The following is a 19,673-nucleotide window of genomic DNA, read 5'->3' on the forward strand; positions in this document are numbered from 1 at the left end:
AATCCATCTTTGGACCACAGTCTAATAAGCACGCCAGCCGGCTCTAAACAATGATACATAAGTCTGAGTCCTCAACTGAAGCAGTGGAGAACAACTCCAAGGCAAGCCCCCGCTAACACGGCAAGCTCCAAGCACACAGACCAAAGCATGAAATCCATAAAAGGCTAAATATCCGATCCTGCGATCACGGCAACCGGTGACTGAACCCTCCCCTCTGCTAAAACTTGTCAACAACGCAACTGGCCGCGGGCCAAGCCCAGGCCTTATACTCCCGCTGCCGTAGCCTCAGATCTAGGGGAACCTAGACCGGAAGCACACAGACACACCAACAAAGCAAAGAAATTACTATTTACCCACCACCTCGACCTCATCAGATCCGAGGAAAACCCGGAATGGTACAAAACCGGATGGGGGAAATCCAGCCGGTAAACAGAGACGGAAAAAACAAACACACACACACAAAAAAAACACCCCAACTCCACACGCCTCACCTTATTGATCACCAACCAACGACCACCATCGTGCAACTGTTTTGTTCACGTCTTTCTTGGTTTGTATTTTTATTTATATATATACAAACTGAACTGGGTATACAAAATTGAAGTGGGTCAACTCAACTGCTCCCTAGATAATCACCCCACCCACCTCCACTTGAGTACCCTTTTCTTTAGAACAGAGATCTACAGAGACAGAAACAGAGGAGAGAGAGAGAGAGAGAGAGAGAGAGAGAGAGAGATGAAGGCATTTTCCATATTCATTGCGTTGTTCCTCATCTCAGGTTCATGTCCAGAGTACGCAAATTCACAGACAGATTCATGTGGCTCCAATCTCACGGCCGTCAACGGCGCTCAATTCCTATTCGACACTTCTTCTCTCAACTGCGACGCCGTTTGGACTGCCCAGGATTACATCCTCAGAGTAACTCTCTCTCTCTCTCTCTCTCTCTCTCTCTCTCTCTCTCTCTCTCTCTCTCTCTCTCTCTCTCTCTCTCTCTCTCCAAGTACATTTGCTTATAAAATGCTGCATGAAAACCATTGTTTTCGTTTTTCAGAGACAGTTGAATACGGCATTGCAATGAGTAGAATATACTTAGATGTTTATGTTCCCACCTCCAAAATTGAAATCTTGGAATTTCTTTGTGTTAACTTTGAATGCTACACTGAATCTCGATGGTGTTTTAGATCGTGTAGTAGAAAATACAAGAGTACTTCCACCTCCAAAATTAGAATCATAATTAAAAAATAGGATGCTTTCTACTCATCTAGATCTTGTTGTTGCGTCATTTGTAAACTCTTTCTGAGCCCACCTCGAGGATCGGAATCATTTATCTTGTTTGTAAAAATTCATAGCAAATAACATACTGATTTCTAAAACGTTATTTAATTTCAAAACACAAATATGCCCACCGGAAGTATTCTGCAATTGCGTGCTTATTAATATGCAATTATCTTAACGAGCTTTAAAAGATGAACCATTAATACATCAAAGTTAACTCCAGGTGATGTACAAAAAGCCGAGTCGAGAGGAATTTTGGACCCTTACCAATTTACCATTGACTAAGTACTAATGGGTGGTTCCGCTAAACTATATTTTTACAAATTTTTAGGTAGGGTATTCTCCTCATATACATTGACTACAGGTAATACCATTTAACGAAATAACATGACTAATGGGATTAGCCTGAAACAAAAGAAATATAGCGGAAATGCACCCTAATTGCAGCATAAATATGATTTGTTTACAGTATGCACAAGCATCCCCGAACGTGTGGAGCTTCGTTCTCTCAGCTCCAAACATTGACTGTTACGTAGCCATGGGATTTTCCCCCAACGGCGACATGGTGGGTTCGAGCGCGATCGTGGGTTGGGTCGACTCCGACGGCGTCGGCGGTGTGAAACAGTACTACCTCGGGGGCCAAACGCCGGCCCAGGTGCTACCGGACCAAGGGAACCTCGTTATAATCGGGAATTCAACCTCTATCGTAGCTGTTGACTCGACTATATACATGGGTTTCCAGTTGAACGCCTCCACGCCGAGGAACCAGCTGATTTATTCCGTCGGACCCGCCGGGATATTACCTTCTTCGCCGTCGTACCGGTTGACTCAGCACCAAAATATGGTCACCACTACAATGAATTATCTCACAGGTACGTACGACCGCAGTAGAATAGAACTCAATTGCGTTTTCTATTTTTCATTTTTGTTGGTGTTTTTAGATTTTGTAGATCTGATTTCCTTGAAATACGGACAAGCTCGTTCAATGCATGCACGTGGGTTTGCATGTCGGATTCGGGATCGGATCCGGTCAAGTTTTTCCCGACTAGTTTTGTCCATTTTTTATATCTGGGTTGTCAAAAAGTAATTGGATGGTCCAGACAGGGCCGACTCTGAGATTCTTAGGGTCTAAGTCGAACTTGTAAAATAGGTCCTATGTTTTCTTTTAAAAAAAATAACCTCAAAAGGAAAATAAAATCATAAGAATGAAAAAAGGTAGCGAGCTGCTTGGTTGAGAATCGAACCTTACTTGAATCGAACCTTACTTCTGCTGTGTAGCAATACTTAGACTTACCACTTCGCCAACTACCTCCTTTGGTCGATGGAAGCACTAATTAAATATATATTACATACATAGGTATACATATTTGGGCCCCAATTTTTGGCCAAATTTCGGGGGCTTAAGTCCACCGCCTTGTCCGCCTTAGCTCAGGGCCGGCCCTGGGTCTAGATTTGTTCCGGGTGTTTTGAATATTTTTTAATAAAAATTTACCCAAACAAATCTGAGTCGCTCAAAAGACTTTTGGACGGCTCCGATTAAAAAATTGAACGAAACTAGTCGAGGAGAAACTTGATAGGATCCGACCCGTAGAATTCATAGGCATCCAACGACTTCAAGTATGGTACTATTTAGATTGAGTTTGTGTTTGGATATACATGTCTTGTGACATTTTTGTTTTTTCAATTTCGACTATGTTTCCATTGACAATTTTGTGTTACGACTTATTATATTTTGACTAGTCACATTTTGACTAGTCGTTCATATTAATCAACAAGTTTTGCATCTCATTGGTCAGCAAAAACAATTTAACAATTTTCAACTCTCTCTCTCTCTCTCTCTCTCTCTCTCTCTCAACAACCTTGAAGTTTTTCAACAACTTATTGATTAGTGGGAATAATTTAACATTTTTCAATAACAAGTGATCCGTAGGTTGTTGGCTACCGGAAACATCGTACCCTAGATGAAATTGTAAAGTACATGTGTTTGGAACACTTTTTGAAAATATTAGTAGGGTAATCAGTGAAGAGAGATAAAGAGAGAAATGATTGGAGGTAGGAGGAATCTTTTCAAAAAGTGTTCCAAACAAGACAAGAAACCAGAAGATCGAATACAAAAGTTTGTTTAAATTTTTACCATAAATTACAAAAATGCAAATATTCTGACGAAAATGAAAAGGTCGATTGAACAAATCCAGGCTTTAGATACCTTAAACGCACGATTGGTTAATTAAGCCTTAAGCCTAAGGGGTCGGCTCACTCATTAAGATTCAAGACTTAGAGTTTACTCCTCTTATCTAAAGTTCGAGATATTTGAGTGCTGTCACTTTTTTCGGGTGCAAATTTTTTTTATAACCGGATGCCCGGGTCAGCTTCCGCACTGCCGCACACATCGACTAATTCTGGAGTCCTGAAGTTAACGACCAGACAAACTTCAACTAGTCCTAAGGTGTGGAATATTTGGCTTTCGTGGGATTTCGAACTTGCTTTTTATTCACATTTGATACTACGTCTTATATTTGTTTATTCTAGTGTAATACGTGGTGTGCATACATACGCATGTAAATACTTTTTGAAATGTCTCACTCTCAGCTGGTCTGAACTTTTCTAAAGTTTATTAACAACTGCTGTTGGTTTGGTCCTACCAAAAGTATATATAACTATATATTGTTCGTGTAATACTATATGCGATTATATATATATATATATATATATATATATGTATATATTGCTTGTGCGTAATCGGTTCATACAAATCTGAGTTATCAAAAGTATATGTACATGTAGCGTCACTGTCAAATGTGACAAGATTGTCCCTAAGTTTTGTAATTTTCGCAACCCAGTACCAAAAAGCTAAAAGAGAAACAGTGGCGGACGTAAAAAAATTTCAAAAGAAAACTTGTATGAGAACTATTTAATATTTTCGGTTGATTGTATAAAAAAATTTCAAAAGAAAACTTATTATGCCTTTAGCTTTTTTTGGGAATAGGGAAGGCAATTAACAAATGTTTTTCAACTTTCATTAACCTAACTGATGACTTTCTGAATTTTATTTCTACTGATTAAGACAATAGACTCCCCTGGCAGACGTTTGAAGAAGGCTTTAATTACTGCTTAAGCCTTTGTTTGTTTTTTTGGATATATTTTTCGAAAAATCTATGAGTACCGACCATTGGGGGAGAGAAAACGTACCGACGGCCGCCGGCGGGCCGTCTCCGGCCACCGGACGGCCGATCCGAGCCGTTCAAAAATTCTAAAAAATAAAACCGAGGGGGTCAACGCGGGAATCAAGGGCATCCGAGGTGTTTAGGGTGCTTGATCAAAGCACCCTTTTTTCGTGTATATATGTACACACACATATATACACGAAAAAAGGGTGCTTTGATCAAGCACCCTAAACACCTCGGATGCCCTTGATTCCCGCGCTGACCCCCTCGGTTTTATTTTTTAGAATTTTTGAACGGCTCGGATCGGCCGTCCGGTGGCCGGAGACGGCCCGCCGGCGGCCGTCGGTACGTTTTCCCTCCCCGTGGTCGGTACATATAGCCTATATTTTTATTGGGACCAAAGTGAATTGATTAATGAAGAGATACTTACTCTCTGTCCATTCTTGTTACCTCCACCTAACATGTCTCCACCTCCAGTCAACGTCTCACCTACACCCCAAAAGATTCTAAATGGAGTTGAAATTTTTTGGAGAGGGATTAAAATCCGGATCATACATTTGAATAATTAATGGCTCGAAGTTAATCAGAGACTTCTCGAGTCCAAACTTGAACTACAGAAAATCTCATCGTTATGAGAAAAAAAGAAAGAGTTATAGTTGCTCACCAAATCTCATCGTTTTATTTGATAAATGGTGAAAAACAAAATAATCCTTTCATTTATACACATTCCCAAGGACGGAACCAGGATTTTACCCTAGCAGTGGCGAAATGTATACTAAAAAAACTTAGTGGTGGCGAAACTATATAAGTTGGGCATAAATTTTTTTTTTACATATAATAATTGCATTTTTTAAAATTCTTGTCGTGGCGGACGCCGCTACTAGACCCCCCCTGATCCCATCCTTGCACATTCCTCATCATTTCTCACCCATTTATCTAAATAGTGCTGAGAATCTCTATTCTTTTCTTTTCTGACCAAATCCCTCAAAAGTTTGCTTAGCAAAAAAATAAATCCCTCAAAAGTTAATTACCTTATCATAGTTGCTGGCTGAGCAAATACATGTGTAAAACGGCCCGCTGGCCCATCAGAAGTCTGCCTCAACATATTGGGCCCAGCTCAGACCACCCCAAATTTGGACCAACTCTGGCCCAGCCCATTACCATGGGTTTTATCTGGGCCACATTAATTATCAAAATACGTCTTTGGCCGTCATTTTCCCTTTCTCTTTTAGTCTGTTATTGGTTCGGGCCAATCATCTTTTTGGGCCTGTTTTTTTGGAGATTTCTTATAAAAATTATGGTTTTCGGACATAATTTTCTACTTTTCCTATTTCCCTCATGGAGATGAAACAATAATCCACACGTTTAGAGCAAAACTAACAAATGAGAAAAAAAAATTAAATTAAAAAACAACGAAGTGGATTTTTTAAACTAACAAATGGAAAAAAAATTGAATTTAAAAAAAAAAAAACAAAGCGGATTTTTTAGGAAAACTTTGCCTAACCTCCAAAATACTTTGCCCTCCAAAACACCTTTTTGACATTAATTTTTATTTTGGAGGGAAATAGTGCTTCTACCCATCCTCCATTTGAGAGGATTGTACTTTCATCCTTGTCAGAGGATGAAAATAGTTCATACTCTATATTTGGAGGAATTGAGACAAAAAGGGAATTTTGAAGGATGAATTTTGAATGAATTGAGAAAAAAAAATGTTTTGGAAGATGAGTCGGAGCAACTCCATTCTCCCAAAAAAACCTTTTTGGAGGGCAAAAAAGTGTTTGGGAGGATTGGTGGATATGCCCTTAAAAAAAGCAGACTTCACAAAGTTCTTGATGATTTCCCTTATTTTTTTGTCTTTTTTCTTAACAGGTCAAACTCAAACGGTAAAAGCTCCATACTCAAACCTGAAAAAGAACCATGGGATCTTGAACATGTTGGGGTGGGGGATCCTACTGCCGATTGGCGCGATCGTCGCTCGTCACTGCAAGGAATGGGATCCAATCTGGTTTTACTCCCACATCTCAATCCAATCACTTGGTTTTATTTTGGGTTTAGCAGGTATATCTTGTGGTTTTGTCTTGGAACACAAGCTCAGTGCCATTGTCAGCCACCACAAAGGCATTGGCATCTTCATTCTCATACTAGGGTGCCTTCAGGTATATATGTCAACTGTCATCATTTTAATCTCATCTCAAGTATTTTTGTTGCATTCTTAGTCCAATTCATCTCTAGTTGCCAATATACATTTCATTCTTACTAATCTCCGAATGATTCCTTTTTTGCTTTCCTTGAAAGATGCTCTACTATTTTTAGTACACAGAATTGAAGTGCGGTATCCCGTCACCTCTGCTAGGGAGTATTGCTTCGTCACACTACAACAGTATCTGTAGGGGACCCTACCGCACCCACGTCGGGCCAAAGCTAAGGTCCCACCACGCATGGGTAGTGTTAGTAGTATATTTAGCCTCAATGAGAGGCTATAAGAATTTGAACCTGGGCTTGTCCAACCAAGTCCAAGTTCCTACCCACTGAACCAACCCCTCATTGGTGCGTGATACTTATAGCTCAATTACTTGTTAGTCATGGTAGATATTAGAGAAGTGATTTATCACGTCAATACTGACTAAACTGTTTGTTGTGGATATTATTTTTCCAAGTTTTTATGCACTTGACACTGTGAAAGGACTAAGAAAATAATGATGTCAATGTTTGCTCTTATTCCTTACAGATGATGGCAATTTTGGCTAGGCCTGATAAGGCCTCCAAGCGTAGAAAATACTGGAACTGGTACCATCACAATGTGGGAAGGCTAATGATATTTTTTGCAGTAGTGAATGTTTTCTATGGAATTCATCTGGGCTTGGCTGGGAGAGGATGGGATGTTGGTTATGGTATTGTTCTTGTAGGGTTGTTCATCATTGCTGCTGTTTTGGAGGTTAGGATGTGGATGAGGAAATAGATTGTTTGATGTACACATAATTGTATGTTGCTTCATGTATTTTGATCGCTATTGTTTTGGTGAAAGTTTTTTGCATATGTGAAAATCTATCTCTCTCTCTCTCTCATCATTGCTGCTGTTTTGGAGGTTAGGATGTGGATGAGGAAATAGATAGTGTAGTTGTTTGATGTACACATAATTGTATGTTGCTTCATGTATTTTGATCGCTATTGTTTTGGTGAACGTTTTTGCATATGGGAAAATCTCTCTCTCTCTCTCTCTCTCTCTCTCTCTCTCTCTCTCTCTCTCTCTCTCTCTCTCTTTTAGTTAAATTAGCACCTTGAATGAATGAGTTGAGCTCATGATTTTTCCTTATACCTAAGGGCATCTTTGATGCTGTCAAGCCAAAGGTCTCTTGGTACAGTCACCTTGGAAGAGGAGACCGTCTAAGTTTGAGAGATAAATCTGCTTTGTTTGGTTTGGTTTTTGAAAAAATACGAGTATTTCCCAAACTCAAAAAACATTTATTATTCCTATTTTTAATTATTACTTTTACTTTCATTTCTCTCTTCATTCTTCAATCATTATTCTCATTTCTCTCTATCTCTTCATTCATTATCTTTATCTCCAATCATTACCGTATTTCTCTCTCCACTCATTATCCCAAAAATCAAACTCAAAAATTCTAAAAAATTCATCCAAATACTGCATTGATCATTCAAGATCACAGCCAAACACCCGAGTTCAAATCCTCTGTACCGAAATCTATATAGCGGTTATTTCAATAAATTTCCGGTCTTTAGATTTGGTATGAACTTCTCCTCCCTCTGGATTTAAGATTCTCACTTGATCCAATATTAAACTGCACAGAAACGATAGTACAAAAATATCGGCGAGGACAATTTGAGCGTCCACCAACCAACATTTCACAATTTGGAACACTGTCATTATGAAAGTTCAAATCGTGCATTGATTACCTAGGAGGGGACATCTGACCAAATTGAAACAAATTTTTATAAATTCTTCCTATATTTTCTGTCTATTGAGGAATGGGTATCGTAACCCATCCAAAAAAATTTACGGATCGGATCTAATGGTTGTACATGATACCTGAGCCAGGCTTATTTCAGCCAACATTTTAAGAAAGTTCAATACGCAGCAAAAAGAATGCACAGTGACAAATTAAAAAAGAGGTTACACGTGATATACCCCAAACGAGGTTGCACGTGAGGGGATGTTAAGAATGCAATCGGCAATCTCACATTGGTTGGTATAGAAGGGGTGATCATTTAATCAAGCGTTTAGACTTCTTCACCTAATAATTTAAGCTTTTCTTTTCTTTTTTTTATCGGAAGCTTTTGAGTTGGATCCAAAATTTCTTACATTAGTTTGAGACCCATTTTAACTCTTATTTTGACAAAATCGTTTGTATTGTAAGGGGGAGAGAGAGTAATCTGCAAATCGCAGATCTAGAATTGAATCTAGAGTAGTTGATTGGGGCATGATAGGAGAGGGAAAAAAAATTATAGTAGTTGAATGGCATTGGACTTGAAGAGTAGGCCGTTAGAGAATTGGCCAGGAAAGAATTCCTAAGGATTAGAAGCAACCTTTGCAACTTGAAAATGAGGAGACTTCAATCACACCTTAAACTTTAAAGCTCTGTATACTATGGAGTTATAATCGCCCAATTTCTTCTCTTGTGTGTTCCTGTCGAGTGTGGAATACCGTCTAGTCTGCTTCAGTTCGGCATTTGCAGGCCCTTTTCGGGCCTACAACAATTATCAGAACCGTTCATCTCTTAGAGCTTGTCATGAATATCAGCCTCCAAAAGAAAACAGGTTGATCGGATACCATTTCATATGATTTTGAAATGAATTAAACTTGGAAAAAAAATGCACAACACTAGATTGCAACCCATCTAACACATTTATCTTATGCTTAATGCATTTAAAAATCATATCAAACGGTATTCGATCAACATGATTTTTTACATGATCGATGTTGTCGACGAGCTCTAAAAGGTGAATGATTCTAATCATTATTATGGACCTGAGAAAGACCCACAACCACAAATGCCGAGCTGGACGGTATTCCACGCTGGACGGAAATTGTATATATATATATATATATATATATATATATTTACGGATCGATTGACTTTTTGATGAAAGACTGGTAGAATTTAATTACAGTAAAATACTACCATTGAAACGCGTAAATCATTCCATGAACCCCGACATGGTCTTTTATTAGTTTGCAGATCCTATATAAATAATACCTTGAAGGCAACGGTTATTGCCGGCTGCACGGCACACATTCAATACGTGTATACCATTCCACTGGTTTTTACTTTTCGCCTTTGTTGTTATTACTTCTTTCTATTGAAAATGATTGTGATGTAATTGTATCTTTGCTTGGGGCCCTCTCCAAAACGGAGAATTTGTGTGACATGTTTACTAGAGATTTTGTAATTTATTTTCTCATTTTTTTATTTTTCGAGAGAATGTTGGATGGACTCGTTGGTATTTCTCAGAAAGTCTACTGTTTCCGACCAAAGGGATACCGATCGGTTCCCAACCGTGCGCCGGGCCCACTCCGGCCACCGGACGGTCGATTTGAACCGTCCAAAAATTTTTAAAAAAAACCAAGTGGACCTATGCGATAATCACGGCTTCCGATTTTATATATATATACAAAAATATTGAGTGTTGAATCGAGCACCTACACACATCGGATACTGTTGATTTTCGCAATGGCCCACACATTTTTTTTTTTAGAATTTTTGGACTGCTCGGATTGGCAGTCTGGTGGCCGGAGTGGGCCCGGCATGCCGTCGGGAACCGATCGGTATCCTTTTCCGGTCGGGAATTGTAGCACCGATGGGTATTAATGAAGTACCAAAAATGTAGTCTTCATATATTCACGTAAAAAATAAGCTTGATCAGACATTAATAGGTATATTAAAAATCAAATTTCGATTTAGGAAATGGACAAACGTGGATAGTTTAACTTCAAAATCTATGACTATTCATTATGTAAACCAAAATTCAAGTTTTGATATGCCTATCGATATCCAATCAAACTGATTTTTTTATGAATATACTACTCTACTTACCTTACAAAATGAGTGGTTTATATTTTAACAAAAATAGTTTTGTAGGGTCCATGGGCAGTGGTGAAAACCATCAGATTTCCACCTATGGTGGATATAATTTACTTTCTTTTATGAGTTCACTTTTCACACATTAAGAGGCAATTGAGTAAATTCATATCAAATAAAGACAAATAAGGAAGTGTATATGGTAAAAAAAAGGGAGCGTAATAAACATTTCCCAATAATTTTTGTACTTTACCTATCATTTTTACGTGAATATATTATTCTGCAGGCCTTACAAAATGAACGATTCAGATTATAACAAAAAATGTCCGATGGAGCCCGTAACGGGCAGTGGTGGAAAACTGAAAGAATTTTATCTCCTCAAAAAAAGATAAAAAAGTAAATTCACATAAATTTAAACAAAAAAAAAGAGCGTATGTGATAAAATGGAGAATGCGAAAATCATTTTCCAAATAATAAATAGCTAATTTATCTATTCATTGCTGCACCTGCTAATACCGGTACTCCGTATAAATTAAGGGAATTGATTTTGCCACTTTTCTTTTTGTTATTAATGCCACTTCTTTTTTCTTACAAAATAAATTATCTAAAAATACATAAAGCGGAATGATATTAATAAAAATGAGAGTGACAAAATCGCTCCAAAAAAATTATCCTCAAGTTTTACTACTCTAGCGCGTAAAATAGGACTTTCACGGGAAAAAAAATATCCGAGTCAAATAGTAAGAGGCAGCAAAATGTAGAACCAGGGACAAGGGACAAACAGAGAACAGAGAGGAGGAGGGAGAAGAAGAAGAGCGAGAAGAGAGAAAGACAATCACAGAGAGAGAGAGAGAGAGAGAGAGAGAGAGAGAGAGGAGCAGTCCGGCATTCACATCTACCGGAGACTTTCCGTCTCCCCATTCCATGTACGATTCTGTATCCATACACAAACATATACATACATATACACATACATATATTTTTCCAATTCCCTCTTATTCTCCTTATCCAACCCTAATAAAATACCGTCCTCCTCGTTTCCCCCTTTCCTTGATCTCAATCACCCTCCTACCGCACAGCCTGATCTCGCCAGATCTGATTCTGACCTAAACTCTTCAAGAAACACTAATTTCCAAAAATTGAAAGATTTATTAGGGGCCGTCGAAATGGATGACTTTGGCATGTTTCCCAGAGACCTAGGGTTCAGACCCCAAGGCAAATCGGCTCCCATGGCTCCTCCCAAAGGATCGAGATCATCTTCTTCTTCGTTCGCCGACGATCAGTTCAGCGACGTCTTCGGTGGCCCTCCTAAGTACACGAGTTCCAGCAACAACAAAACGACGTCGTCGCTTTCGGATTTGGATTACAATTCGATTTTCAAAAGCTCCTCGAGTTCCGCGACTAACGATTCGAAGATTAGGTCGTCTTCGCCCGTGTACGATAAGCCAGTTTACGACGAGGACATCTTCGACGGGCTGCCTGGGTTGAAGAGTAAATCGACGTCGGCCTCTTCTAGGGTTGGTTTCGACAGTGATGCCTTCGAGAGCATTTCGAACCAGAATCAGAGGCAGAGTGCTGCGTTTGATGATCTTCTTGGGAATTTTTGGCGGAATGACAAGGCCGGAGGAAAAAGTACTACGAGCTCCAGAGGGCTAGTAGATGATTTGATTCCTGGGTTTGGTGGTAGCAGTAGTCCCCCCAAAAGCAGCAGGTACTGTGTATGGTTAATGTAATCCCATTGGTTTATTATGCTCGAATGGCTTATCCAATGTAGTTGTTTGGTTTAGCATTGTATTGATATTGTCGCTGTGGTTGGATGGCCGTAATGCGTTCATTGGTTTATTATGCTCGAATGGCTTTTCCAATGTAGTCGTTTGGTTTAGCAGTGTGTTGGATATTGTGTCACTGGTTGGATGGCCGTAATATTGAGGGTTTTTCCGTTTTGGGAGAGGGGAAACTATAATTGCAAGGAATCAGATAGCTATGATATTTGTTCGAGTTGAGATTTCGTTTGATTAAGGCAAGCCTGAAATTTACAAGTACTGTGTGAGAGGGTTAGGAGCAGATTCTTCTTAATTTGGGACTGTGACTCCAGATTAGTATGTAATCAATAATCATGAATCATTTTCCTGTTCTTGTCGATTCTGAGTTGAGGAATATAGGAGTCTGGAACCACTGTCATTCCCAACCAAGATTCTTGCCATTCGAACTCAGCTTTTATGTTAAATGCTTGGCATTGGGTTGTATCGTTTTGGGAGAGAGTTGTTAGTCATTGTTTACGATAAGTTTGGTGAGAATTTTTTCGAATCAATCTATTTCGGGATTGACTTAGGAGAGAGGGCCAAGATACTTCGATTTTGTGTTTTTGTAAACATCATCATATCTTACGCGGCAAATAGACTAATTGGAATTAATTGATGAATATTAGAATTTATATAAATGCTATTTATTCAACAAATTTGATTGGTTAATACGAGTTGATTTTCTGTTACGACAAATTGAGGAAACAATAGCCAGTCCAATAGCCACTTCAGCGGCTTTTTCTAAGTTACTGTACAACTACTAATAGATATAATGACTAGTGTGGCTGGCCTTCCTTTGGAACTTTTCCGTACATGAGTGCCGTGATTAGCTGGCCTTCCTTGAGAACTTTTTCATACACGAGCGACGCGATTGACAGATGCATGAAATGTTAGACATACTTGAACTCTAAGTTGTTATTTCAGTAGTAACTTTGTGTTGTCATAAATAACGATGCTTTGCTTAGCCCCAAAAAAAAAAAAAAAAAATGATGGTTTGTAAATAAAACATGACAGATCTCGATTACCCTACCAGACACCTATTAATGGCAGTAACTGAGTGTTGCGCTTTATGTCAAAAGAGAACTTGCATCCAAGAAGCTTGGCAAAATTGCCAGCTCTTTGAACACCGGTTGGTTAGTATCTTAGCTCCATTTTCATGTTTATTTGACAGGCCACTTTCAGAGCCTGATCGAGCGCAGAATGCTAGTTCAACCACCAAACCAACATATGATGTGATGGAAGACCCCTTTGCTGTTTTAGAATCAAATTCAACCCCTTCAGCTTCATCCCCCGGCCTGTTCACTGATCCACTTGAAGAGATCAGTAAGATTGGAAACTCTGGGAACACTAAAGTCAGTGATTCATCAGTTAGTGGGAGGGCATTTGATGTAGATCCCCTTGATGGTTTTGGCCAATCTGTTCCTGCACTTTCCTCTGAGATGAATAGCAGAGTGAAGGAGGGGAGCCCTTCAATGACAGGATCAAGCATGGGTAAAGTACAAACTTCTGTTAATAGTGAAGCATTTGGGAGTTCGTCTTTCAGGGATTATGAGATTGACTCGCAGAAGTTGTATGCTGACAATTTCCAGGAATCTCATCAAACTATGTCTGATATACCAAGTGTTTCAACAGATTCTCGTACTTCTGTTGGTCAAAATCCCTTTGACATACACGCTGATCATGGTGAGATGAATGCCCAGGTAGACAAATCTCCAGAATCAGAAGAGTATGTCGATCCATCTGATGAAGTTTGGCTCACAGTATCAGAGGTCCCTCTTTTTACCCAACCCACGGGTGCTCCACCACCTTCGAGACCCCCTCCTCCAATACCCACTTGGGGTTCAAAGTCAGAAGCAGGCTTTTTTGATTCAAATGCAAGAAAGAAGGGTAATGAGTTCTCTCCTTCACCAAATTCCGGTCAATACTCTCAAACTGCTATGCCAACCCGTTCTCATGTGAAGAGCGGTGCGGTGTCTCAAATAGATGAACTTGAGGATTTCGCCATGGGTAGGGGTGGAAATTATGTTGATGAGGATGCTGAAGAAATGAACACAAACTCCTCTGCTGCTGCTGCTTCTGCAGCTGCCATGAAGGATGCTATGGATAAAGCCGAGGCTAAGTTTAGGCATGCAAAGGAAGTAAGGGAAAGAGAGTACGCAAAGACTGCCAGAAGTAGAGAAGCTGTGCAGCTGGAAAAAGATGAACACGTCATACAAGATGAGGAGGAGGGAGAATTCAAGGAAAACCAGGAGAGATTAGATTGTGAGCGGAGACAAAGGGAGGAGGAAGAGAAAGAGCGGAGGAGACTTGAGAAGGAGAGGGAGAGAGCCAGACAAGCTGTGGAAAGGGCCACTAGGGAAGCACGCGAAAGAGCAGCTGCTGATGCACGTGAAAGAGCAGCTGCTGAAACTCGCCTAAAAGCCGAGAGAGCTGCTGTTGGGAGGGTACAAGCTGAAGCTAGAGAACGTGCTGAAAGGGCTGCAGTTCAGAGAGTACAAGCTGAAGCGCGTGACAGGGCAGCAGCAGAGGCAAGAGAGAGAGCAGAAAAGGCTGCGGCAGAAGCTAAGGAAAGAGCAAATGCAGAAGCAAGGGAAAAAGCTGCTGCTGCTGCTAAAGCAGAAGCTGAAGCAAGACGTAAAGCAGAAAGGGCTGCCGTAGAGAGGGCTGCCGCAGAGGCTAGAGAAAGAGCTGCTGCTGAAGCTAGGGAAAAGGCTGCTGCTGCTGCAAGAATGAACCAACAGAGGAATGATAACGATCTTGAATCCTTTTTCAGCATGGGTTCTAGACCTACCAGTGCTCCGCGGCCACGTGCAAATTCTTATGTGAGTTACCTGAAGCTGGAACATCTGGAGTACAACAGTTTGACCTTTTTGGTCTCCATGTAGATGTATAGTGTTAATTCCTTATTGTTTTGTCTGTTCTGCTTGAAATTTCAGGACCCTATGGCAGACCCCCAGTTTCAGAGTAAGGGAGGACCAGAAGGGGCAAGGACATCCGTTAGTTCCTCATCCAATATGAGAAAAGCATCTTCGACTACTAATATTGTTGATGATCTTACTTCAATTTTCGGAGGTAATATATAGTTCCGAACCGTAATCCTTTGCATTGAGTTGCCTCTTCTTCCTTCTTCTTACTGATATTGCTAATTTACTGAGATGTTTTTGGTTGCAAAGCTTCCCCTTCAGCTGGAGAATTCCAGGATGTTGAAGGAGAAACTGAGGAAAGGAGGAGGGCTAGATTGGAACGCCACCAAAGGACACAGGAGCGTGCGGTATGTGTTCTCTGCCCGAAGACATATCTGATTAGGTCATCGCTGTTGCCAAAGCAAAATAGGCTTTTGTTAAAGCATGGCTAGTTGTGCATTCTAGTTTGTTTGCATTGCTTTGGTAAATGCCAAAGCTACTTCGGCAGTAGCCATGGCCATCTAATTTGTTGCTCTGTTTGGAGACGCAGTTTAGATTTTCAGTTTTTCATTGTTGATTATACATGTTCAGGCTAAAGCACTGGCTGAAAAAAATCAGCGGGATCTTCAAACTCTGAGGGATCAAGAAGAAAGATATGTAAGTTCCCTTTTTTGTAGGTAAAAAGACAGGTAAGTACCTTCTCCGTCGGCAGCATCGCATGCTATGTATATGTGTATGGCAATGCATTGGTTTTGGAACGATGTTAGGTATGCTCCAGTGTTTGAATAGTAAGAAGACTGGTCCTTGTTCCGCAACTTATTCATGAGGTTCAAAAGTGTGTATAGCAATGCAATAGTTTACTGCCTTGTGATGAGGCCTTCTATTATAGTAGTATGAGATCAAGCCAAATAGGGCGTTTCTTGTACTACTTACAACTATGACAAACATTCCACTATGAAATTTTATTGGCAACGTCAAAAACTATGACAAGCATTCTTACCCTCTTGCCCTTGAAACAATGGTTAATTAACTGCAAGTTGTCCGGTGGCACATGTTTGTTGTGAAAAATAGTATAAAGACAGATGTTATCAAATATAAATCATGTCTTTTTTCCTCTAGTTGTGCAGTGTAATTTGATTCTTAATCACAATCGAAGTTTCTCATCCATGTTTTATAGTCATTCTTTCATAGATCTTCAAGAATTCAGATATTTGATATGGGTGCCTTACTGTAATGGATTAAAAGGTTTTGCCCCTTGGCTACAGCCTACATTAAACTTGCTTGGCTTCAACTTATATTGTTCCATATTTTTTCTTTTTTATTTGCAGAGGGTCGCCGAAACATTAGATGTGGAGATCAAGCGGTGGGCTGCAGGGAAAGAGGGAAATTTGCGTGCACTGTTATCAACCATGCAATATGTGAGTTTGATCATCCGCCTTCTTGAAAAGCAGTTGCATGACATTTAACGGCATTCTGATTGCTGCATTCTTTTATAACATTTGTTTTCTAGTATTCAAAAGTAGCCCTTTCCTTGCTGGTGTATCTTTTGCAGTTTTATAGCTCCTTTTCTCTCTGATTCTGTTCTCTCCTGTGGTAGAAGTTATTGGTCTAGTTCTATTTCACGTTCCACCCTCTGCTTATCATATCTGACAACGATTTAAGTCTTATAATGACGGTTGCAAAACCGTTACAATAGAACTCATACTTAGTGTCTGATTATCTTGTCAATACCATGTTCCGTTGCTGGTCTAGAAATTCTCAGAACAAAGGATGTGGTATCTTTAGGCGTTTGAGAACTGTGAAGGTTTTGATACATCCTTTAATCTTTTGTTGTAAATTTGCCAGCTGTTATATTCTAATGTTGAATGGTGATCAGGTGCTATGGCCTGGATGTGGTTGGCAGCCTGTTTCTTTGACTGATTTGATCACTGGTGCATCAGTCAAAAAAGTTTATAGGAAGGCAACTCTGTGCATCCATCCTGATAAGGTGCAACAAAAAGGTGCCACACTTCAGCAAAAATATGTTGCTGAGAAGGTGTTTGACCTTCTTAAGGTACTTGTCTCATGATCTGAGCAATTTTATTTGTTAATTTGTTCCTGATAATGTGTCATACAACATTGGTTTTATTGTCTTCCATAATTGAATGACCAATTTGAAGAAGATTTATTGAATTCAATTGGATGAAGTTTTATTTGCCTCCATCTCATGTCTCATTTTCCTGTAGTTAGAATGCATTCATTTTTAAGGTACTTTTTGCAATTTTTTTGACTTCCCTTTATTTCCCCCTCGAAACAAAATAGCATGACACTAAGAAGGCAATTTTTAGAAAATATAGGACATTACATGCCTGGGATTTTATGTATTAAATCTTTAGAGATTATTATATGCATGAATATGTATGAATAGTTTTTATGCAAAGGTAATGTGAAAAGATGAGGTGTAAGGGCTTGTTTGATAACTTAAATTCAGCACTTAAAACTGAATCAATTAAGTAATAAGTGATTTAGTAGGTTTGATACCTACATTTTACATTGCTTAACAAATTAAGTACCACTTAAAATATAGGCTAAAAAGTTGAAAAAAATTAAGTAGCTTTGAGCTACTTAATTCTGGCTGAATTTTTGTGAACTTACATTCAACCATCATACCACCACAACCACCACCACCACCACCACCACAACTCTACCACCACCACTACCACCACTCCACCACCACCACTACCATCGCTACACCACCACCACCACCACTACACCACTTCCACCACCTACACCACTCCACCACCACCACTCCACCACCACCACCACCACTACCACTACCATCACTACACCACCACCATCGTTCCTACCACCACTCCACCACCACCATCGTTCCTACCTCCACTACCATCACTACACCGCCACCGCCACTCCCACGTACCACTCCACCACACCACTCCACCACCACCATCTCCACCACTCCTCCACCATTACAATAAGTATATTATGACTGTTAGTAAATTAAAAGAGAATTGGAACAAAATTAATTCATCATTTTTTTAATTCAATACTTAATATATTTATCAAACAGCTTTTCAGCTTAAAAATTTCAGCATTCAGTTTTCAGTACTTAATTTTTCAGCTTTCAGTTTCAGTTTTATCAAACAGCCCCTAAGTGTTTTAGATACTATTCTGAGTGACAAAATCTATAGCTGAACATTGTAAATCATATGAGATATTCATCTTATAAATGATTTGAAATGCAGAATATTGGTTTGTTGTGTTCCAAAGAATGCAGAACATTCTTGCTATAAAGAGACATTACATAGGTCTTGTACGGAGGGTTCAGTAAGTGAAGTGTCCGCCAATTGTTGGTCAAAAAACTAATAAGGACACGTTGAGCGTCTGACATGCTCTAGGAGTGTCCAAGGTGACACTTGACACTCCTTAAGCATCCGTGTGTCTTAGCCTGGCGATGATAGTTGTTTTATTTTGGTGGAGATTTTTCTAATCTTGCTTTACTAGAGCCGGCTCTCAATCTATGTCACCTAAATGCGTTTAATTATCTTCACTCTAGGCAAATTCTATTTTATTGATGTGCCAAAAAAGTTACGATGTTTCATTGCTATATTGGCTTTTCTCTCATCTCTATTTTGATGTGATAAATAGGAGGCTTGGAACAAGTTTAATTCAGAGGAACTCTTTTGAATTTCGCCCCGGTCCTTTTGCATAATATGAAGAGTACCATTTATCGGGAGAAAGTCTTCGAGCTGTTCCAGCAGACATATTCCTCAGCTGCTACCGTGCACAGGTTTGGCTAATGTGGTTTGAATGTTTGATAATGGAAATATCCACCGGTGCTGAGATGCCTGAATGGCAAGGGCATGCTCCTGCTGCTGTAAACTGATGTGAATGCCATAGATATATAAGTATGTGGAATGATTGGTCGGTGTAGAGTTGTATTGTCAATCGTCACCCTGCACATCTTTGTCGAATTTAATCATCCTATCTCATCTTTATGGGATAATTTTTCTCCTCGTGATTCTTTTTTTTTTCCCCCTTATTATTTCTTTTGTTTCTGGTGGGGCTTGATGTGGTCGTGCCAGAAATGCCACGAGCCATTGTATTTGTGTTGAGATGAAAGTTTTTGTGGTGGACTTTCAAGATATACGGATATATATGTGTCTTGGATTTCAGCTTTTGGTCTGGAAATCCAATCATAATGGTTTTGTCAGTTTCTTTTCCTTCTCTGTTCGATTTCTTTGTTTATTTGAACTTCATTACTATCGACCTCAGATATACCATGTATACAGATATATTTCTTCTGTACGTGCTCATGCCAATGTCCATTAGAATGAAAATGTTGGATCAATACGTAGTGTGTGCACTTCTTCTATCGCGGACCAACGATTGAGAATTATCCAGGTGAAATATGGAATGAAACAGTTATTTTGGTAGTTTATGGGCTCGTTTTGCCCTCATGTTGCATACGGCACTATAAAGAGGCTATAAACG

The 19,673-nt window shown here is 39.5% G+C and overlaps 2 protein-coding genes across 3 annotated transcripts; both read left to right on the top strand.

Annotated features, from left to right (window-relative positions):
• Window positions 1–84: 84 nt before the first annotated feature.
• On the top strand, window positions 85–7,632 carry LOC131314885 (cytochrome b561 and DOMON domain-containing protein At3g07570-like). Of its 2 annotated transcripts, XM_058343805.1 has the most exons (5): window positions 85–918; window positions 1,745–2,147; window positions 6,309–6,595; window positions 7,168–7,374; window positions 7,525–7,632. In XM_058343805.1, the coding sequence occupies exons 1-5, from the start codon at window positions 736–738 to the stop codon at window positions 7,546–7,548; spliced, it is 1,104 nt and encodes a 367-aa protein (XP_058199788.1). In that variant the 5' UTR covers window positions 85–735; the 3' UTR covers window positions 7,549–7,632. The 2 variants fall into 2 exon arrangements, with proteins under 2 accessions (XP_058199788.1, XP_058199787.1); XM_058343804.1 differs by having other exon boundaries at window positions 7,168–7,632.
• A 3,580-nt stretch (window positions 7,633–11,212) lies between these two features.
• Window positions 11,213–19,381, top strand: LOC131314886 (auxilin-related protein 2-like). Its single transcript, XM_058343806.1, has 8 exons — window positions 11,213–12,188; window positions 13,451–15,101; window positions 15,216–15,351; window positions 15,453–15,550; window positions 15,774–15,839; window positions 16,511–16,600; window positions 17,059–17,235; window positions 18,828–19,381. The coding sequence occupies exons 1-8, from the start codon at window positions 11,644–11,646 to the stop codon at window positions 18,864–18,866; spliced, it is 2,802 nt and encodes a 933-aa protein (XP_058199789.1). The 5' UTR covers window positions 11,213–11,643; the 3' UTR covers window positions 18,867–19,381.
• The last annotated feature ends 292 nt before the right edge of the window (window positions 19,382–19,673 follow it).

The sequence above is a fragment of the Rhododendron vialii genome, chromosome 13a (genome assembly GCF_030253575.1).
Source record: "Rhododendron vialii isolate Sample 1 chromosome 13a, ASM3025357v1".
Taxonomy (NCBI): domain Eukaryota; kingdom Viridiplantae; phylum Streptophyta; class Magnoliopsida; order Ericales; family Ericaceae; genus Rhododendron; species Rhododendron vialii.